General features: G+C 41.4%; 1 protein-coding gene across 3 annotated transcripts in view; it reads right to left on the bottom strand.

Annotated features, from left to right (window-relative positions):
* Positions 1 to 23,013, bottom strand: part of ltbp3 (latent transforming growth factor beta binding protein 3) — a 33,679-nt gene that overhangs the window by 2,963 nt on the left and 7,703 nt on the right. Inside the window, exons 2-25 of one of the 3 annotated variants that reach the window (XM_080040602.1) lie at positions 14,841 to 15,119; positions 14,092 to 14,255; positions 13,887 to 13,992; positions 11,850 to 11,936; positions 11,601 to 11,717; positions 11,321 to 11,476; positions 10,296 to 10,403; positions 10,187 to 10,200; positions 10,024 to 10,090; positions 9,644 to 9,721; positions 8,698 to 8,826; positions 7,772 to 7,903; positions 7,540 to 7,668; positions 7,229 to 7,348; positions 6,294 to 6,416; positions 5,775 to 5,897; positions 5,399 to 5,518; positions 4,738 to 4,866; positions 4,259 to 4,429; positions 3,815 to 3,895; positions 3,546 to 3,674; positions 3,276 to 3,413; positions 3,030 to 3,170; positions 905 to 1,033 (exon numbers count right to left, since the gene is read on the bottom strand). In XM_080040602.1, coding sequence (XP_079896728.1) covers positions 905 to 1,033; positions 3,030 to 3,170; positions 3,276 to 3,413; positions 3,546 to 3,674; positions 3,815 to 3,895; positions 4,259 to 4,429; positions 4,738 to 4,866; positions 5,399 to 5,518; positions 5,775 to 5,897; positions 6,294 to 6,416; positions 7,229 to 7,348; positions 7,540 to 7,668; positions 7,772 to 7,903; positions 8,698 to 8,826; positions 9,644 to 9,721; positions 10,024 to 10,090; positions 10,187 to 10,200; positions 10,296 to 10,403; positions 11,321 to 11,476; positions 11,601 to 11,717; positions 11,850 to 11,936; positions 13,887 to 13,992; positions 14,092 to 14,255; positions 14,841 to 15,119 — 2,970 coding nt within the window. The remainder of the gene's footprint in view (positions 1 to 904; positions 1,034 to 3,029; positions 3,171 to 3,275; positions 3,414 to 3,545; positions 3,675 to 3,814; positions 3,896 to 4,258; positions 4,430 to 4,737; positions 4,867 to 5,398; positions 5,519 to 5,774; positions 5,898 to 6,293; positions 6,417 to 7,228; positions 7,349 to 7,539; positions 7,669 to 7,771; positions 7,904 to 8,697; positions 8,827 to 9,643; positions 9,722 to 10,023; positions 10,091 to 10,186; positions 10,201 to 10,295; positions 10,404 to 11,320; positions 11,477 to 11,600; positions 11,718 to 11,849; positions 11,937 to 13,886; positions 13,993 to 14,091; positions 14,256 to 14,840; positions 15,120 to 23,013) is intronic. The other 2 variants (XM_080040603.1, XM_080040604.1) reach the window with 2 other exon arrangements.

Genomic DNA, 23,013 nt, shown 5'->3' with positions numbered 1-23,013 from the left:
TAAGTGTAATAACATACAACATACGATGCTGAGATGCTTAAAGTGAACTCAATAGCTGACGTATGGTAATATATTTTTTTCAGAGCAATTCTGGTAAGAATAGTTCAAATATTGTTCACTTTCTACCAATTTTTGAATACAGTGTGCTTACGGACAAACACTGGGTGCAGATTGGAGTGCTGTTTGGTTGAGATAAAGGAATAGGGGTTGATGGCATATGTTGCATTGATGATGAATATACGCTGACAGTTTACACTCATGAGGCAAACTAGTATTGCTACAGCTCAATTGTTTTAGGATCAGTTCACTTCCTTGTCTACTATAATTGTGATTGTAAAATACTGTTTAATGTAATTTTTTGGACTACATGATAAGATAAAAAACTTCTCATATTAGTGACATTTGTTAAGGGGGAAAAAAAGTAGTCAACTGGCATTGAAAAGATTAAAGTACTGACACTATCACATGTCTTGAATGCAAATGAACAGTAATGAGCTCAAGCTGATAAATAAGCTGAGTCTGTCTTTTCTCTGCCAGAACGAATCAATATTATCAACAATAATAACACAGACAAAAAATACACACATTGTTTTTGGGAGAATATGCAGAGAAAATCCTGAAAGTAATCACTTTTTGTCACACTGAATAGTGCTTTGTGTGCATAAATGTATACATTCAATCTGTATTTTTAATAACTACACAGAGTGGTATCGCTCCAATAATGGGAAACTGTCTCTATAAAGCGGGTAGGAGGGTAAATAACTGTAAATAAAGCCAGTACAGGCCAGATGGGACACAAATTGGGTGGAATTACAAAGGGCAACATGAGCGGCAGTTGTCGACGTAAGCCAAAACTAGTTTCCATCGGTCATGCTCAGATGAGCTGACGCTGAATTTTACCCACCGTCATAGACGCACTGTTTCAGCGCTGCACTGAAGGTGAGGGGAGGGTCGCAAAAACAGTGAAAGGAGCCGGGCGTGTTCTCACACCTCCCATTCTTACAGTACGAGGGGTCCTGGCACTCATTCACATCTGCAAAGGGCACCACAGAGACACTGGTTACAGTATGAACATCTGCTTGGGGCCAGCTCTTAGTCTGTGGTGGACACAATAATAAAATCATTTGTGCTGCAACATGAAATTCAGTACAATAATCCTGCAATAATCTCTCCCTTTGTGATTTTCAGTTTTTCCTGAGACTGTATATGTTGATTCTATTCGGCTGATTGTTGAGCCTGTAGTGTAGGGGCATCTCAACAAGGACTGAACATTTAAGTTTCAGATGTAGCATTCATTGTAGTTGTGTTGGATTGGTTTGGATAATAATTTCCAGTGAGAACTGTTATTGTGTCCACCCCCTGAATGTCCAGCTTAATGTTTTTCTTATGTTTCTACCATAAATGTTGCATGCAAAGTTCTGCTAATGACAAAAATGAGCTTTGGTCATGCAAAAAACTGTTGTTCAATTTATTGTTGTTCTCTAGTTAACATGCAACCAAACAGGGATATCTGCAAAAAGGCTGGTTGAAACAGTAAGCTTTGTTGCAGCAATACTTTAGCTGAGGAAACGCCAAGACGTTTGCAAATTGCAGAGAAAATGATACTGCCATGTAGGCCAGTGTGCGCAGTGACGTTGATACAGAAACGTTCTAATAGTCACTTGTTTCTGTTTTTTTTCTTAGAGAATCAATTGAACCATATGCTGTATGGTATACTGAAGCCTGAAGAACAATCTAGGTCTAATACCCAGTCGCAGTGTTGGGTATTCCTACATTGGCTGCTCGACTCACCACCCAAAGCTTGTCACCATAGGTGACATACACATTGATGACCACAAACTATAAGGACAGTATCATCTGCATATAACAGCAATGGGACCTCCATCGCTGTTATGTAGGTGTAATTTTTTAGCAATCCAGGCCAGACCTTGGCCATGTGTGTCAATAGATATGACAAACAAAAGACACAACTGCTGGAGTCCAGAGCCCACTTTTAACATATTTGTCCTAACACATCTCCCATTCTGAGCGTAAAGGCTCTACGAACACAATACTTTTGGGAACATGTTATATATACCAGCTGCAGCCGTCCTTTCTTTAAACAAGGAGTCAATTTACCTGCATGTCCCTATACTCAACCAGGACGAGGAAAAAACCTTATTCCAATCCCAGAGGATATCAGCAAACCCTGACTCAATGACTGGTCGGCCTGGCCTGTCTGCTATCTGATGCAACTCGGTATCAGGTGCTGATCAGTTCAGATCCTCTTCATCAGTTAAAAAAGAACATTGGCTTCAGGCTTTGTCAAATCGATACACGGCTGCTCTTTTTTTCCAAATGTCGCTTTTGATTGATGCACCACCAATCCAGGCAGCAATTACAGTAAAGGCTCACTTCAGTTATGTCAGTTGATAAGAAATGCAAGCCTCCACTCTGTGTGGTGGTAGGATATTTTGACACTACTTATTCCTTTCAGCACTTCTAAAGGTCTATTGCAGGGAATGTGATTTAGCTTAAGCTGGCTCTATAATACTTCTTCCAAGAACATTATCTTGTATGTTAAAATATTTTGAGTGCTTTTCAAAGTTGTTCCTCTAAAATGTGCTGTGTTAACATTGTCAATAACAGACTCAGATTGATCAAGTAAGGCCACAAAAACCCTCATCAACCACTCTAAATGTTGCACTTAATATTTAACATAAACATATCCAGCATGCTCACATAATTCATCCGTATTTGTGTTTGATCTGTCTGCTCAATATGATGATGTTAATGACTTCTTGTTAAGGTCAACAGTTTTTTCTTCTGTTCAGCACATTAACAGGTTCAAATATTAAGAAGATCCCTTCCCCTTCTTTGCTCCACTTGGCAAAGAAATCAGTTTTTGTGTCTCATATACTGCCTCTCTCACAAGAGCAGACAGACAACACCAAGATTCTTTTTCTTTTTTCAGAATAAACGGCCGTGGCCCACCACTGCCTTGTTGCTCTTCATAACCCTCCCCACCACCACAGATGGTCTGCACTCACCAGCCTGCTCCTCAGGAGTCACACAGCTGTTACGATCAGTGGCCAGGGTCCAGGGCGGAGAGCAGATGCAGTAGTAGGACCCTGGAGTGTCCACACAGTGGCCATTCTTACAGTTGGCTGGATCCTCGCACTCATTCACATCTGTGGAAAAAAAAGGCTTTCTCAGCGCTCAAGATCATCCCTTCAGAAGCTGTATAATTGAAGAATAAACTCATACTAGCTGGGAGAAAATAGTATTTTAATCACCTGCTATAGTTGCCATCACACACTTCTTCTTGTTGGAGTCTGGAGTCCAAGGCCGTATACAGTTGCAGTAGAAGGACCCTTCGGTGTTGACACACTTGCCATTGGTGCACATAGACTCATCGTGGCATTCGTTCACATCTGAGGGAGAACACGCAGCCATAAAGATAAACATTCCTCTTTTATTGAGCATCTACAAAATGACTTATTTTCACAAATGAAAACAAAGCTATTACAATATTTTCGACAGATATTTTTGAGCTAAGCAATTACCAATGCACTCAAGGAGGTTGCCGTCATAATAGAAGCCCTGTTGACAGTAACACTCGTAGCCCGGCAGCGTGTTTTCGCAGCGACCCTTCTTGCAGATTTCATCGGCAAACAAAGCACACTCGTCGATATCTGAAAATATGAAAGGAAACATTTCAATTCAGTAAGAGGCGGGCTCATGATGAATTATGGGACATGTTGTTCCACAAAATGAGGATGGTTTTTGAAGGATAAGTAAAGATTGTGAAAATAGTTAGTAATATAATATTTACCATGGTAGGCAGGCAGGCTGTACATGAGTCCTTCATCATAGTAGAGACCTTGCCCGTTTGGACACAGGTAGTGAAACTCGGCTGGGTGAAGAAGATCAGGCAGTTTAATAAACAGTATATTCGTTACACAGTAGATACAGGAGATCACTTTGAACCCAAGATGCTTGCATTTAGCACTGCTGAACCCAACACAAACTGAACATCCTCTGTTGTAGTTAGCAAATAGCATTCAAATATAAAAATACAGTATAATTATCATGACCACAACTTCTCAAACAACTACAAAGTATTATTTGAAATGTTTTAAATAAACCACAATCATATCATATTTGACACACTGAGCTACACACCCACCAATAAAAGCTGTACATATACAGTACTGTATGACTTGGTTGAGTGTGTCTCGACTTGCATTCTGCACACTGCACCTTACTGTAAATGTACCTGAATGGGAGACTGGACAGGGGTAGATCTCACAGTGATCTCCCCATCCCACGCCAATGGAGCAGCAGCACTCCTGCTTGGTAACGTTGGTGGCCAGGACGCTGTCGCAGAACACTGTGTCGTCTAGGTTCAGGTAGCATTCCTTCTTGTCATCCATCATCACGCGCACTGCTGCAGATGCAAACATGGGGGATTTTAGGAAAGAGAGATTTTTGTTTGCAAATCTGTGGGCTGGACTGGACATTAAACAGGCTTGCAAATGGCCTCTTCTTATTTTAATGTTCTAAAGAGCTTGTGACTTTGGTAAATTCAAGACCGAAGATTCAAATATTTTTTTCTTTCAGGCTCTCGGATTTTGTTTGGGTTTGAACCCAAATGTTTTGGGTCTGGGACAGCAGGGATCAAATGTCCAGGCCTGGTAAAAGCTGTGGGATAAATGTGGGTCTACAGTAAATCAGAGGGAATCAGAGAAGGCTTACCCTCACAGCTGTGTTTGTCCTCTGAGAGGACATAGCCATGATTGCAGACACACAAATACGAGCCCGGTCTGTTCTCACAAAAGCCGTAGGGCTGGCAGAGACTTCTGTCTGCGGCACATTCGTCTATGTCTGAAAGGGAAGTCACACAGTCGGAAACAAAATTTTAGTTACACACAGATACATTACATTTTTTTCAGAGGTAAGAAAGAAAACATTGATCTAAAAATCCACAATGCAATGCCTCATTGTCGAGGGATGATGATAATAATGATCATTCATAAGTGTCCAAATCACAATTGACTTTTCACTTTAGGGTAAACGAAGGTAAATTAATGTGTTTATCATGCAGGAAATAATGCATGAGTAAAGAATTGGGACATTTAACACAGCATACATTTTTAGAGAAGACAAAAGAGTGAGTGCCCAGTGTTCTCAGTCTCCAACAGCAACACCATCACTTAAAAGAGATCAACGTTACAGATGGTGTAGGTTTAGAGATAAGGATTCCAAAATAGAGGAAAAGGAATAAAGATACTATAAATAAAACAAACTTGAAGACAGCTGCAGTTTAGCTTGCCATCTCCTGCAAATGAGTTAATTACCAACACAGCATCTTCTTACCCTAATAAAGGTCTGACCTTAATGATTTGAATAGACTGACCTTGGCATCTCCGGCCTCCGACCAGCGTGTAGCCCTTCTGGCACTCACAGTGGTATGAGCCCATGTTGTTGATGCAGCGGCCCCTCTGACAGTTTGATGGCCTCTCACACTCATTGATATCTGATGGGAAGGAAACAGAAACAGTGTTGGAATGTGAAGCACGTTGTTAAGCATTTTCGACTTTTAATTTATGAACTGGTCAAAATCAGAATGAACTCTGTTGGTCTTTCTTTTCTTTTTTTTTTTTAGATCAGGCCAACGCTGATAAGTTATGAAGTGACAATCATTTTTTGAGTCGAGTTTTAATGTGATAAATTATAGAACACTGGGCTAGGTGAGCACTATCGAAATACAGGGTTTTCTGGATGACTCATGCCTTCACAGTGGCTGCCTTCCTGAGTGCGCTGGTATCCTGGGTAGCACTGGCATTGGAAGGAGCCCTCTGTATTGATGCAGTGGCCATTAGCACACAGCCTGACGTCCTCACACTCGTCAATGTCTTTTTGGGGGAGAGAAAAAATAAATCATGCAATCTGTAAAAATATGCAACACAAAGCTTCTTTACAGGTAGGAGGAGCTTTAAAATATTTCTGAAACAGTCTCATTTTTCCTCTGATGATCATAAATGACATGTAACAGCAAACGAGACCAGTGCAAAGAATGCTATTTTTATATAGTTTTACCTAATGCTTTTGCCATGGGTACATGGGTAAAAGCTGACACAGTAAAAACACTACCACTTTTGTCCAAAGGGGGTGCATGAATGAACACAAACTGAAAGTTCCTCGGAGCACCTTTAATGATTAGGAATTCCTCCAAAAAAATCAAACGGCCATTAAAGGACTGGACTTACTCTAGGGTCATGTCACGTAAAGGTTAGGTAAGCAATACTTACCACCACAGCCCTTGCTGTCCAAAGATGAGAGGAAACCCTCGTTGCACAGGCAGCGGTAAGTACCAGGGAGGTTTTCACAGCGCCCGTTAGGACAGATGCCAGGCTTCTGACACTCGTTAATGTCTGTTGAAACGTGAGGGAGAGATTAAAAAAGAAGCAATGGCGTGTTTACGGTAATGGATAGCTGTTTTTTAATTGGCCTTTATCTGAGTTTAATTGCACATTATCGACTCATTTTGAATGGATGGTCATTAACAGGATCTGACAACGTTTTTTATTAAAATCATAGCACAGATTTACAACATTTACATTATTCCATAAAACTCCATGTTATTTTCCATGGGTTGGCTGATAATGATAGTGATATATTTTACATTATAGCAGTACCACTAACTCATGTCTTGTTTTCCAAAGCTGAGGTCTACATATTGTTAATTTACTGTAACAGATGTGTGATGTAGATGCAGTGGCCTGGAAAACAGCTTAAATACCTGATTTATGGCAACATTTCCAAGCGAAATGTAACTACTGCAGAAGGGGAGGATAACAGGGAGTTTGATCTAAGATGTTTCCTTGGGACAATGCCCAACACATTATTGGCTCAAGTTAAGACAATTGGCCTTGATGCAACATATTTTTTTGGATATGCCCAAAATAATAAGCCAATGATAATATGACCGAACTATCCTGCTCAGTACTAATAAGTATATTTGGCTTTTCTTGGGCCTCTGCTGTTTAGAGAATTTAGGTCATTGCACCTTAACAATTAGATAACAGGGATGGGACTTTTTTATAGAGTTTCTAGGATGATAATAATCTTTTCCATTTGGCAGTGTCCCACAAAAACACACCAATAGAAAGAGAGAGTAAGATAGAAGTTAATAAGAGAGGACGTTTTCTTTTGCCTTTTTTGTTTTCGGCAGGGTTGCACTCACCATAGCAGGTGCCGGCACGTGCCTCGTGACCGGGCAGGCAAGGAACACACTCATAGGAGCCTGGTGTGTTCTCACATTGCTCGTTGGGACAAGTATCTGGATTCAGACATTCGTTTATGTCTATAGGAATACGGGAGAAGATAGAAGTTTCAGGGACCCATGATTTTTTGATTTGCACAAGTATTCACCACTATAACACCCACACACAGAGCACAGACACATGAAAATGCGCAATACGTATTTCATCAGTGGAAAAGCTTGTGCGCTTAGCTTATATCCATTATGTCATTATAATCAGTGTCTTTGTATACCTTCACAGACCGGATGGCGGTGTGACTTGCTCCTAAAGCCACTGTGACAGCTGCATTTGTATGAACCGGGCAGGTTGACACACTGGCCTCCGACACCACAGCTGTCTTGCTTGGAGCACTCGTTCACATCTGCAGAACAGAGAGAGAGAGAGGGGTTCAGCAGCCCATGCAGGATCTGATAACTTATATAGACAAAACATATGAACATGTGAAAGCACTCAACCCAACTCACCTATGCACTTAAGCCTCCCATGCTGCACCATGTGTTTATAGCCCTGACGACAGAGGCATTTGTAACTTCCCTCGATGTTGACGCAAAGGCCTCTGCCGTGGCCGCACGGCTCTGACTCACATTCGTTATTATCTGGACAGCAGGGGAAGAGTGAGAAAAAGTGAGTTGAAGACCATACATGATGAAAACAGTGGTCGAATATCACATTCAGACAGCAGAGGGTCCTAGAGATAAGAGAACACAGTGCTCACAGGGTTTTTCATTATTGTTTTCATGATTTCATCATTCATCAGTGTTTTTCAGAGTAATGGTGCGTTGATAATGTCTCTTTTCTTAGATCACCTCTTTCTTACTATTGGATTCATTCACATTAATTAAGAAAACTGCTACACTAACCTCACAAATCAATGTGTTTCATTCTAAGATGACCTTAACAATATACTATAAAAGCATTATCAATAAGAACTGTAATATGTCACTCTGCCCTGTCAAGATATTTGGACACAACGCATTCTTTTTAACCAGTTAAATTAAAATCGGCAGAGAAATCCTTCTATATAGCCTACTGGATATAAGAGCGGCTCGGACCGCTGAAACTTTCAAGTCATTGCTTGAAACCCATCTGTATTTCTTGGCTTTCAGTTCCAGTTGAGTTTTGACACATTGACCTATTCGACTGTTGGCTGTCTCGAATATTTATTTGTCTTTTTTATGTATTTTCTTTATTGTTGGTCAACTGTGGTTGTTTTTAAATGTGCTATATAAATGAACTTGAACTTAATCTTGAACTTGATACACACATATATCCATATTTGTCTGTGGGAGGAAATCATTCCCTTGAAATGTGTAACAAAGTAACTTGTCACTCATAACATTTCATCCCCAGCACTTCGTCCTGCCACCATTGGACTACCATTGTCTCTTACCCTCACAGATGTTCCTCTGTGTGTTGAGATGGTAGCCAGGGTGACAGTGACAGATGTGGCCGTTCAGGCTGTTCTCACACTCTCCGCGACCACAAATGTTCCTGCTCAGTCTGCATTCATCTGCCTCAGCTTCAAAGAGGGAACACAGTGGACCGGCATTACATATATGTACTGTATATATACAGTATATATATAACAGCCATGCCATAGCTACATTCCTCTATATTTGGCCATGCTCACACTATTCAAGTCTTTAAAAAGCCAATGACATTGGCCATGACAGAGGATCTGTATTGAAATTCTTAAAGATAACTTTCTAAAAAAATATGAATGTACACACAAGACAAAATGGTACAAAGCCCACAGTAGGAAAGCTGTAAAAGGCAGAAAAGCAGAGGTTTCAAAGACTCCTAAAGAAATTCTGGGCAGTGCTTATAATTCATATCCCTGGGGGAATGTTTTTCTCTTTTTTTTTTTATGGAAATGAAGTGTGATCCCATAACCTGCTTTTAAATACCAGTACAAAAATGTAGTTATGGCAACACTTGCTTCAATAAAAAAATGAAGAAGAGTGTGAACATAGCCTTAGGGCTGGTTCATGCTTCATGGTTGAGAGCGCACAACATGCAACGTGTCCAAAAAACAGGCAGTTAACTTTTAGCGTCTGGGTAGATATGGCTCTAAGTGTTAAAACTGCACTCTTTTAAAAAGAGATTAGCCTCAGTGGTTGAATACATTTGCATGCCAGAATAAGATATGTTTATTACATGGAGAAAGTCAACATGTCATTTGTGAGCGACGGACCCAAAGCTCACCACAATATCTACTCTCACTGGGGAAAAAGTGGAGAGCTTGAAACATGAACCAGCCTTGACAGAAGTAGCTCTTTCTAAGCTTAACACAGAGGATAGGTTTGAGTCGGTCTGAGGTTTTGCAGGGAACTCACGCAAGACTTTTGTCTGTGTTTCGAAGGGGTCATTGCCTGGGGTCATTCGGATGATTGTTGGAGGGGTGGGCTTAACAACTGTGGATCCAACAGAAGAGAGATGGAGTGGACAGACTTTAGGAGCAAATATGACATGTTGAACTTTAGTCCTGATAAATATATATTAATGTTTGCTCTTGGCCACACATGGGGAACATTTCTCTGCACTCTTTCAGTCATTGTTGTAGTTAGAAGCAAGGCAGCAGAAAGTTTCCCCCCTGACTGTGACGGCCAAAGTACATTAAGTACCAGCAGCGAATACATTCTCAACTCGTGCTGTTCCACATGTTCCATCACTGGAGTTTTATGCAGTATGAATTTGACTGGGGTTAGAGTTTTACCAGGCACACGAGGACTGCTGGTGGTGGTGGGAGCCAGTTGCACTGCAGTCGTGGTCTCTGGAGGCTTCTTTTGATGGAAACACATAATCAAATTTTAGAAAACAGCTTAAAAAACGTTGTTATGACTGTATTCAAAGTTTTGAAAAAAAAAATAGTATCTCACCGGCCGCTTTGTTTCTGAAAGGAAAGTAGATAAAAAGTTGTTAGAACTGTGATCTACGTATATAAAGGGTTAAGGTTAGAAATGTATGACGCTGTGTTTGAGAACTCACCCTCCTTTTCAGGCTTGCGGGGGAAGTTGATTGGAGGGAAGGCCACGGTCTCTCTGATATTCTGGAGAATATAGCCTTTCCCAGCAGGGCAGATCATACTGAAGGCCGCTGAGCAGGAGTTGAGAAAAAGGAGGACAGGATTTTTGCTGTCACTTTCTTTCACTTTTAACTTATCTCACATTTAGCTAAAATACATGCTGGCAGTTTTAAAAATCTTCAATCTTTACATCTCTAGAGTATCATCAGACAAGAAGAGTGAGAAACTGTGCTCATGAGCGTTAACCCGCACTCGAGCTGCGAAATCGCTTTAAATAATCACCACAATAAATCAAACTAAATTAATGTGCTCTGATAAAATCTTTAATTAAAATGAAGCCACGCATGGATGAGATGAGTTAACATGGCTTTATATTTTAAAGCAGTAAGAACAGAAAATCATTTTTGCAGTGAAAAACAATCATGTAATAAATACACAGAGGAAACATGCAATGTAAATGTAATTATGTTCCTAAACTGTGGTAACAAGCAGACAGACAGACAGATTTCCCACATATTGCAAACTGCAGCATGTTTTTAAGCTATAGTGCGTAACTTTTCATACCACCATGAGGAATTATGGGTAATAACAAAAAACTGTTGGCGCATCTACATGAGGTAAGCCTGTAGATCGCGCATGGCTTTCATATCTTCTGCTGTACGTCCAGATTTTTCTTAGCAGTAGAATCAACAACTTAAAGATATCTCGCTTTTGTGGATTATTCTGAGCTCCTGCACCAGTGTCAGGGCAGAGGATGACACCAGTTTGTAAACTCCGCCACACTGAGAAATACACAGAGTTTTGTGGAGCTGATCAAATATTTGTAAACTCCTTTTTGGTGATGGCTTGAATGTAACCCACATTCATTGATATGAAAAGGTTACGCACCTTAGCTTTAATGAAATTTTTTACTGACTGCAAATCGTCAGGCCTTTTCTCAGGATTTAACCGCCCCCCATTTTTCTCCTTCTCAGTCACTGCCACTCACCTGTGCCCACCTGAGGACATCGTTCACAGTTGCGGCCCCAGGCTTTGCCCACCGTGCAGCAGCACATCTCCTGGGTGAGATGGGTGGGCAGTGCGTGCTCGCAGACCCGGGCCTCCGACGCCATCAGGAAGCACTGAGCCTGCTCGGCTGGAGACTCTGGCAAATGAGAAAACAGAGTTTTATTTGAGAGTCAGAACAATCCCATTCAAGGGTGAACATTTAACTTAATTTTCCGGTAAAAGTGGATATTCAGTGAAAGGTCTAATTAGGCTATACTCACCAACACATCGATTCTTGTCCAACTCAAAACCGGCCTTGCAGGAGCATTTAAAACTGCCCAGTGTGTTCAGACAGTCTCCTTTCTGACAGACGCCCTGCATGGAGCACTCGTTGATATCTTCAAGTTTCGTGGTGGTGGTGGAGAAACAATGAAAAAAGGTTATTTTGATACACTCAGAAAGGCGGGTGATACCGGAGTTTTAACACATGGGAACTGTGCTTTCAATTTAAACATCCTGTTCTGTTTTACCTTGACAGTGAGTGTTGTTGAATCTTTTATAGCCTTGTGGACAGGTAGAGCCGTAGTCCTCCACAATGGTCTGCTTGACTGATGCATCTGAGGTGAAAAATGTGTGAGTGAAATAGTGTTTCTGGAATGAGAAGGGTCTGCAGATGGATGATAAAAACCAAAATAAAACTGCAAGAGAAGTTAGAATGCAACCTGTTCTCTAAGTATTTAGCTTGAAAAAAAACACCTGAACAATGTCAGAAAAAATTTGAAAAATTTAACAATATTGGGAAACTAGCCATTATCTTTATGCACCTGTATGGAGCTTTCCTAAATCCACTGCATTGGAAATACAACAAGCTAAGTGTGTCACTTATTGAAACAGACAGTACAACACACACATTGACCAGGTATAAAGAGGTTACAACTAAGTAGGCCTAAGGTGTAAACTTCTCTCTTAAGCTCCTTATAATTAAAATCAGAGCCGGCTCGAGGCATAACGAACTAAGCGGTCGTTTTTTTTTTTTAAGTTTGTGTGTTTGATATTAACATCATATTATGCAAATGTGAGTTATTATACAAAAAAAGGAAAATGTTTTGGTCTAGATAATTAATAGCCTAAAAATTTCATCAGTTCATCTGGGAGGAAATCCGAAATTATCTGATCATGTCACGTTCACATCCATGCATGTATTGAGTTTATTTGAAAACAATTGGAAATGGGGCTACCCTCAGTTGCCCATGCACTGTGTATAGTCTATAGCCTATTTCAGCCTCGTCTGTGGAAAACATACATTAAAATAACATTACAAAATAACATTTTATATCTCTGCAGTTTAATACACTGGTATTAAAAAGTAGCCTACAAAAAACTAAATGTAAAAGCATCAGTTCCCAGTTATACTACATTATTATGTGGGGTTTAAAAAATTTGGATTTTGTAAGAGTTGGAAACAGTCAGGCTAGCTGTGTGTGTTAAGCTAACTTTTAGATGGCTTCTTCATACTTAACATACAGAAATGAGAGTGGTGTAACTCATGTAACTCTCAGCCAGAAAACAAATAAGCATATTTCCAAAATGTCAGACTATTTCATGTATTTCTCCTTTTCTTTTTTTGTGTTTTTCTTTCTCTTTCCTAATTACATTTTTTTGTTATGAGTCCTTTGAAGAAGTGTAGCTTTTCATAGAATAGAAGTCTTTCATGAACAATCCATTATTCTCCCCTTAAATGAGCCTTGAAGCTCCAGGAAAATGTTCTGCTTTCCACCAGGGAATAAAAACATTGTAAGGCGGTTTTATTGGAGAGCTGTGGGAAGACTCACACACTCACACGAAACATTTTGAAAGCACAATGAAAAGAGGGGGAAAGATCACAGCTTACTTACAGCCTTAATGATTAAAAAAGAGAAGCCCAAGAATGGATAAGAATGTAAGATAAATGACAGCACCCCGGGCAGGAATCCAGTTCTCTAAAGACCCACCAGACGTACAGTGTCAGGTTTGGTTAAAGGCAGCATTGTCTGATTCAGAACTGAGAGACGGAATAATAGCGGAGTGGAAAAAAACACGAGTAGCCAAGACTTTCTTGAAATTCAATCTTCAGTAATGTGATGACAGTCCTGCACTGGGCAGGCCCATTGGAACATGCTTAAGTAGAGGGTTATTTTCCACATTCTCTCTTTCTGTCTCACTGTCTGTGTGTAATTTCCATAATTTCTTCCGTTTCTCTCCTTCCCAACCATTCACACACTCCCAACTCCACCTTACCACTAACTTGTATTCTCATTCAAACACATTTTTATAGAGCTATGATTTTTATTTTTTTTTAAATCCAGGGCCATTTTTTTATAATGTGTAAGGTATAAATTGTCAGGAATGCTTGAAATGTTTGGCCCCATCAACAACAATTTAATGCCAGGAAAACACAAAATGTAGATCGTATAAAAAATGTGTTGCACTTCAACACCTGAATGAAAAACTCAGATCAATAACTAGAGCAGCTTGAAAAGTAAGTAAGGTAAAAATACAAGACGGACGAGAAGTACACTGTAACGTACTTGGCAGTTTTGGGCACTGATAACACTTGTTCTGTCCCCATGAATTCCCAACGCTGCCGCAGCAATCTTCCTGATTGGTCAGAACAGGGAGTGGGGTGCTATTGCACTAAAGAGAGACGAGAGAGAGAAAGATTATCAGCAGAAATTAGGGAACAATAAAAAAGTTCAGGGATCATCCATCACTGCCGCATGTGTCTTTACTCACTGCTTGTTTGGGCGTGGTCTCCTGGAAGCAGCGCCCCTTTGGGTTGTGTCTCGATTGGATCGGGCGTAACCCCAACTTGGTATTTGGCTTGCTGTTTGATTGGTCGAGAGGTTCAATGACTACAGAGGTCAGTGGCGTGTGGTGGACACGGACATCAAACTGCACTGAAAACAGAGAGGGGGAAGATGTCGGTGGGAACGAGGAGTATCACAAAAATATATTCACCCTATCACGAGATAACGGACTCAAACTAAATATTCAAGCATGGCCGCTCTCGGCCTTCGTACAAAACCGACTGAGAGATGTGACAGTTCTGGCTTTAAAGGTGGAGTCAGCATTTCTGAAAATGCTTGTTGTCAAAATCACTTTTTGTCAAAATCAGTGAATATCTCCTTACGAGCCACTACCTGTCCGTACTGTGTGCGCTGAACAAAAAATCTAATGTTATTACACAGCTTAGGCTCTGTAAACTGGTAAGTAAACAAATGGTATGTCAATAAAGTCCCATCGTAGCTAGCTACATGTTTATTAACAGAGCCTAGGCTGTGTATTAACACTGGATTTCTTTTCAGCGCGCACACACACACACACACACACACACACACACACACACACACACACACACACACTGTACGGGCATGTAGCAGATCGTGAGGAGACATTCACTGATTTTGACAAAAAGTGATTTTGACAACAAGTATTCTCCAAAATAGCTGACTCCACCTTAAACTGTAGTAAATGATAAATACCTTCAGATGAGCGGTGCCCTACGTGTGTCAAGGGCAGGGTGAAAACAGAGTGGGTTTGCGTCAGCTGGGTGCGCGATATGCTCGCTTGATCCCCTAGTTTCTGGATGTCTGGCTTCAAAGACATTGGGTAGACAGGCTGTTTGTTGCCGTGCGCTGCCTGAGCTTGCTGCGTCTGCAGGAGTGGAAACTGGCACTGGCGACCAGTGAAGCCGGGCGGGCACAAGCAGTGCTTCCTCGAGCTGCATACTCCTCCATTCATACACGTCAGGGGACACACAACTGTGGAGAGATAGAGAGAGAGACAGATGGGAGAGTTGTCATATCGAGACGCCACAGGTCAACAGTTCGTAGCTATGAATCACATCAAATGAGAAGAAAAAGGAAAAACTTACACACAAGCAACACATGCTAATAAGAAGTTATAAAACCACCCAGAAACCAGGGTTACTCAGTAAAACGTTGGAGCCACTAACATAAGTCTGGCATTGCTCATTTTGGATCCTTTTACTTCAGAAACAGACTGAGGTTTGTAATGATCACGTGAAAAGCACGATGATTTAGTGTTGTATCACGTAAATATGGCAGACAGACAGAAAAGCTTGTGGGCGAATCGTAAAATATTCACTTTGAACTGCACCACTGTAAGAGTCACACGAGCTTGACGGACTAACAGGTCCCTCCAGCCAGTCAGTGGCAGAGGTCTGAACAGGAAAGCAGGTAAAGTCATCGATCTGTTTAACAGCTTTATTCTCACACATGGGAAAGATCTGGAAATCTATGGGAAAGCTGCTGGCTGGATTGAGTTTCATGGCATATAGGGCATTCACAACGCTTTTTATTGGGTCTCCCATTGTGTCCATTTTCGGTCCAGTTGTTTTTTAAATTCCCACAATAGAACAATCAAAGGAAAGAGAGAGAGAGGGAGCGAGAGAGCAGGGTGGTGTGGGGAGAACTGCAAACTGCAGATTTTGGAGAAAACTGAAACCAAACACTACTAGCCATATTGCAACGATGACTGATGAAATAACAGAGGACACCTCATCTCAGCACTCTCTTTCCTATGCTAGGGCTGAACATCAAACATTTTGGCACATGTGAGCCGATATCCCTGAAAATGTGTTGTAATTCCTTACTTTGCATGCATGAATAAGCAACCATTTTTGTCACAAAGCAGCCAAATCTAAATGTAAGCAGAAGTAAGTGGTTGGATCATTTTAGCTAAACTTACTAGCATCGTTCATAATGACCTAGTGATATTCTATAAACCAAATAACAGGCAGATTCATGAATAATTTAAATAATCCTCAGTCACAACCTTATAGCTGATTAAGGTAAATACAAGACTAAGACCGGCCAAACATTTGTTTTCTACTTCAGCTTTTAGTTTTTATGCACCAAATCTCTGGAACAAACTCCCAGAAAACTTGAGGTCCGCTGCAACTCTCAGCTCTTTTAAATCAAGTCTGAAGACTTTTCTGTTTCCATTTTAACCTGTAATTTGTATTTTATTTAAATGTTCTATTTCTATTCATTTGCTTTTAAATGTTTTATTCATTCGCTTCTCTAATGTGTATTGTGTATTTTAATCTTGCCCCTGTAAAGCACTTTGAATGGCCTTGTGTCTGAATTGTGCTATATAAATAAACTTGCCTTGCCTTACTTTATATTGTGAACATAATGGCCACATTACAGCTCAATACTCAACAGTTTATCTAATTACACAGTTAACCGTTAAATCCCAATTACTCCATCTTTTATCGTGGTAATAGCAAAGTGTGTATCTAGTTTTCTCAGCAGTTCAATCACTCATTAGTCTAATTTTCTGAGGCTCCACATACAATTGAATAATAGCCTCCTTGTCAAATACATAAAGCATACATGCTTAACATTGTACTTTCTTCTTCCAGAGCACAGCAATATTCACTTGCGGAGGAGAGGAGGCCTCTTGCTGCTGCTGCTGCTGCTGCTGCTGAGCCAAGTATACACACATGGAAGTAATAAGGCGTGGACTGCCAGGGAGTCTGGGCTGCAGCGTAATTAGGGGACTAGATCATTTTAAACACAGCAGGGACATCCTCACATAAGTGAAAGTCAGGCAGAAAAATTAAAGGACCTCAATGAAATACCTAACTAGTGGGGTAATATCTTTTAATCTGAGGCAAGATGGATACTCCTGAAGCAGCCTTCCAATATATCTGACTTAACACCATGTGACAGTGGTCTTAAAGCGCTAGAACCAGGAGCAGGCAGCAACATGCAGAATCCGGCTGGAAGGCTCAGACAAGGCAGGGGGAAAGAAGATACTGGCGAAGACAGAGCAACTTCGACATTGTCAGACGTCCTCTGATATAAGAGCTCCAGTTTCCATGGTCGGGATTTCGTCAGCTCTCTGGATTTAGAGTGAGACCAAACTGGGAAAAAGATGCAGGGGCTGAAAATTAGGATCGCAGACACAGAAAAATACCTCTTTCCAAACGTGATTACACAATCTAAAGCCGCAGAGACCGGAGAGACTACATACTGTAGGGGAAAGTCTGGTCTGGGGCCCACCGTCTGGCTGGGAAGGTGTCTGAGTGAGACACTCTGATGGAGCACAGTCAGGGTCAATGCCACTCTCTGACCAACATAGTGGAAAGGAGGGGAATCAAATTTGGGTTTTCTTGGGTGGGGATGGTGAGAATAAGACCTGCTGTGAAATGAACCCAGTGTGGTGTCATACAGCACACCATGCAAAGTACAACACACAGCCCACCTCTTTGAACTATCTTCACTGATACCGATTCAAGTACTTCAACTCAGGATACCAGCCGATTGATTGATCTTTCTCACGTGGAACACACTTAGCGTTTATTGTTTATTGTCAGCTGAACTGAAAAAAGGAGCAAATAGGCTGAGGGACAGAATTTTACAACACTGACAAGATATTGTATTCAATGTCGATGGGTCACATCACAGCTGGTACCCGACCTGCTTAATCAGATCAGGCTCCGAGCATACAGATACTACACTCCCTACTGGTACAGGCGCCAGGCGCTGCTTTCGACATTCAATTTGGTGTATAATAATCCCACATGCTGGCTCACAGCTGTCATATCTATGACTGCTCAGTTTTACCGTGACTCATGAGACACGCTGTTTTATCCGTTCCATGTGTCGAAAACGAAAAGTACACTTGTGTAAATAAATGACATGCTGTATGTAGTCTTGCTATGAAAGGTATTTCTGTTTCAGGGGAATATGTTGTTGGGAGTATGCCTTGTTTTTGTCACAGTGCGTAATTTGTTGGTACACTGAGCAGTGAAATACTGGATGTCACAATTGATCGCTGGAATCTGTACCAAACAAAGATGTTTTCTCAAGTCTGTAGAATATGATGTGTAGGCAGGACATCTCTAAACAATTTTTTTACACGCATTTAGCCTTTAACAAATATTGCACTTTCAAATTGCGAATTCAATTTAATTTCGATTAAACATACAGCCCTACTTCACAGACATCCAGGAATGAAGTTTTCTTAGATTTTTCTTCTTTTGTTACTGGTGTTATTTCTTGTATTTTTATATCATATTCTTTAAACAACATGTTACATGAAAGTCCACTAAACACATCCATATTGTGGAAGGATGGTCTCCAGGTTCCTCACAGCTCCCTCCACACAGCATCAAACTAAAGCTCTCAACAACAGGTGGCATTACATCTGAACTTCATGCCGATAACATCCTGATTATTGTATTATTCGCTTTACCTTAGCTGTCTCATGTCTGTTTTTATGCAGAGCCGCAGGAGAAGTGGATATTTTCTACGGTCTAATAACACACAGTCACTCCCCCCTCCTTCACATGTGCCTCCTTCATTTAAGCCTGAGCAATTTTTGGCGATGCACGGCCTAATGTCTTCTGCAGGTCTTGTATGTGAATGGGTGTATATTCGTCTCCCGGAGAGCTGCTGTGGTCGGGGCTGAGTGCGACCACATTACACACTGAGAAGAGCACAATGCTTTAAAGTTGAGATCATGACAAGGGTTTTTCACTCTCCGACGGATTTTCCCTTCGAAATCATCACCTCGGAGTTCATTAGCAGGATTTATGATCCCAAAATCCCATTGACTCTTCTAGTCAGTTAGCTTATAGCGTCTGAGGTAGACGCCCTCTGCTTTCTACCACGCCTTTGTCTTTGTGGATCTAACACATTCCTGAGACTAGAGGTGGTGTGTTATTAAAAATCAAATGCACCAAAGAGTCGTTTGGTGGTCTGCATGAATGTGAGGCATGAAAAAAGGCAGGCATGGTTGTCTGACTGAACGGTGGGGGAGTGGGGGAACCAAACATGAACCTTATTTTCCACTTGTCAACAACAATCCAGGATCACATTTAAAGACTCATCGTGCTTCTGTGGACTTAGGAACTGCACAAAGTAGTGATCTTAACAAAATGCAACTATTTGAATGAGGCCACGGAATATATATAGCCACATTTGTACCATACATGGATTCAGTCAGCCATGTTGACTTTATCCTTTGCTGTCATGTGGCTTTGAAACCTAATTTAATATTGAACCTCAGCTTGCAGGTATACGTTCCAAGACAGGAAACGCATAATTTTCCCATGCAGCAAAAAAAAAAAAGACGCTCAGAGTAAGAAGAGCCAACTGAACTGAACACAGGAACAAAAAAAGAAGAGGGAAAAGTCTTTGTCTTGGAGCTCTTCTCGTCAGAGTGTTTTATCTGACATACGAGTGAGAGCTCCTTCTTCATAATGTCATGATTCACTCCCAACCGGAGAAAGGCAGATCTCTTCACAGAATGAAGGGGAAGACATCTTAGTCATATGTATCATGTATCTGGGAAAGTGAAGGGGAATAAAGAGAAGAAAAAAGGCCGAAGGGAACAGATGTAAAATCCAGAGAATAAAAAATAATGTGACGTTTCAGTGGGATTGCTGTGATTCCCAGACACTTTTTTTTTCCTTGAAGGAAAAACATACTGTACATTCCTCAACTGCTATGTAAGCAGGCCTATAGCAGGCCTATAGTAACTAACAGGATATACAATAAAAGGGAAACCATGTATGTCAATGAAAGTCACATCAAGACAGACTCAGACACACATTTGACAGGTAATAACTGGTGGTGTGAAAATTTTACTAATCAGTACTTTTTTTTGGCAAAGCTGAACAGAATAATGTCTTTGCACAGGTATTTACGGATGTGTGTGTTATGACAAATAGAAACAAACAAACAAACAAACAAACAAACAAACAAACAAACAAACAAAAACTAAGAAATAAATGAACAATCAAATAAAGAAACAAAGAAAGAATGAAAAGAAAGCTTGCCCTCTTTCTGCCCTGTGACCACCCACCCACTCACTCCTGTCCGTCTGGAGTCTGACGCATCTTAGGCCCCCTCCCTCCACAGCGTCCTTCAAAGCCGCAGCCGCACCCTCCAAGCCCCAAAACAACAAATTACTGCCGAACAAACCACAGCACAAAAAAAAGCTCCCCAGCTCCATGAACTGAAAGCTACTGAGACATCATCTCTCACTGTGTACATATGATACAATGGCCCGACCTGTGCCTTGTATTGCTCTAGTCTGGACACAGTCATATTCTTGTGGAATTACAAATACAACATTTTGCCTAGTCTGCACGATTCAGACACCCACATGTGTGTGTGGTGATGCTCAGTGAATCACTTTCACCCGTGATTCAGTCCCAGACAGATGAGTGCTGTTTGCACTGGTGGGGTTTTCTTATTGTTACAATGTAACAAGTGCAGATTCAGACTTACCAAACTACCACTCACACTGCAGTTTCAGCAAAGGTTGCTCCCACAATTGCAAAAACAAGTCCATTTTTCTATAATACTTCCAAACATATTTACTCAAACATCGCATCTCAAATTTTTATTGAGTCTGTCAGCATATAAATAGTCATCATCACCGTTTCATACGTGGAAACATCAGGACGGTGCCCCATAATTCCTTGCAAAGTCCTCCAAATAAAAACCTCAACTTGTCATTTTTTACACTTCAACATTTGTACTGATAAACAAATAAGATAACATGTTATTTCATGATCTTAAGAGGTCCTGGTGGATTTGTTCCTTTCTGACTAAGCCAGGCTAGCTGTTTCCCTGTTTCCAGTTGTTATCCTATGCTAACTAAACTAACCTAATCCAGATAGGATTGATAGGAGGAATGAGAAGTGATCTAACTCTCAGTGAAAGTGAATGAACGCATTTTCAAAACTGTCAGACAATTCCTCTACACCTGCTTTAGAGCTGGGGTGGGTAACTTTTTCACTGTAATATTTGGCAAAAATGTCATATTAACCATTCAGCTATATGTAGGTGAAGTGGTCTGAGAATATCTACTCATCACTTTGCTCTTCCCTGCCTCTGTGTGCCGCCCCCAAAAATTGCCACCGCTCATGTACACTTTGACCAATCAGAGCGAGGCTCCGATTCTCCGTTCTTATTGGCTGTTGGGACTGTCCATTCACCTTGGCACCGACGTTGTTGCGTCGTCAGTTGCGTGAGCGTTCAAGACCCTAGCAGTCTGACAGTTTGGCACAACGGCAGCCAACAAACAGCAATGTCTGTACAATCAACGGCCCCTAAATGTCTTATTTCCCACACTGCTAAGACAGCAAGGGTACGAGGAAAGACCGGGAAAGACACTAGTTGAAAAGACATGAACTCGCATAACTGTCGTTCGGAGGGAGGAGCTACAGCAGGTAGAGCGTGTCAGGGAGGGATCAGAGAGAACGCAAGTGTAGCGGTTGAGGTATCTGGATTTGAATCTCTATCTCAAGTGCTATTTTACCAAATCATATACCCCAGCTTTAAGTAATAGAAGTAATTAAAAGGGAAGTAAAGCCTAGCTTGTCAAGTAGTCATTGCTAACTTATTAGAGAACAATTGGCTAGTTTTACGTACACAACAGACTCAGTGCAAAATGGGCAACTCATTGGAAAATAGTTTTTTGGCCCTTATGAACGTCCAATTTTCACTGAACGTATAGTTTAACTTTTTTAAGCTTGTTTGCTGAAATTTGGCTACCTACGGTGTGGCTATTACAGAGTATGTGAGAAGTGAGGCCAACCAAAAGAACACAGAGCTACAGTGTCAGGTGTTCATTCTCAATGTTTACAGCACAGTGAGTGACACTGTCAGTTTGTCATGGTCAAAAGTTTCATTTAATCTAGGTTAAATGGGTCGTCCTTAAAATAGTATTTTACTACTATCCAACCCGTCTCTCGTGCCCCATAAAAGGTAAACACAGTTGTCACTAGAGTCAGTGGTCAAAAAATGTAGGGGAGTAGGGGAATGCCCATCATCACATGACGCCCTCTCCTTTACCATCAGCTCCTAAGTGGGAAACCGCGTCCCCGAATACACCTACCACCGACTGTCACTGCGCGACCACATACCACGCGGAGTGAGAAGAAAGTGACGTATGAAGTGGGTCAGACTCATTCAAGCTGGGCCAGACGTTGGGAGCAAATGACATAATCACTGCCTTTTCAAAACACAAACCTGCGTACGAATCCCCCCCCCCCTCTCCACCTTGCAGATCTCCCTGTGCTCTGTCAACCCCCCTCCCCCTCAACCAGAAACCCTGAGCAGCCTCTGCCTCAGCTATCCAAACAATCGCGCTGCCCTTTGCCAGAGTCGACCACTGTCACCAAGGGCATTCATTATACCTCTCCCCAGTCAGCCCTGGAAGAACACTTTGTTGACCTTACGGAAAGTAAGTGGCCGCTGACGAAAAGCAGAACTTCTCCTAAGCGAAAACTGAAGGCGCCATCATCCTCATCAGGATGGCTCATGAGTGGGGGAATCCAGATCTAGATCAAACTCTTGCCTCTTGCACATTGCGATTTTCATATGTCATTGAAAAATGCGCTGTGGTTTCCATTGCTCTTGGGTGGGCACCGATCCAGTGCTACCCTGTCACTCCCCTTCTGGCGGAGATGTTTGTAGAAAGGAGAGCAAGAGAGTCAGACTGCATCTTGGCTTGGATACGAATGATGTCATAGAATAATGACTGTCTAAGAGCCTCGGCTATAGGGGGTTGGATGGGCAGGCAGGTAGAGCAGTGCTGCTGCTGACAATGCTCTGTTGAGATTATGTCAGATACCTGCCCTGAGGCCTTTACTCAGCACTCAGCGTA

The sequence above is a fragment of the Ammodytes marinus genome (assembly GCF_949987685.1).
Source record: "Ammodytes marinus genome assembly, chromosome: 14".
In the NCBI taxonomy this organism is placed as follows: Eukaryota; Metazoa; Chordata; class Actinopteri; order Uranoscopiformes; family Ammodytidae; genus Ammodytes; species Ammodytes marinus.
This window is presented reverse-complemented; position numbering and strand designations above follow the sequence as displayed.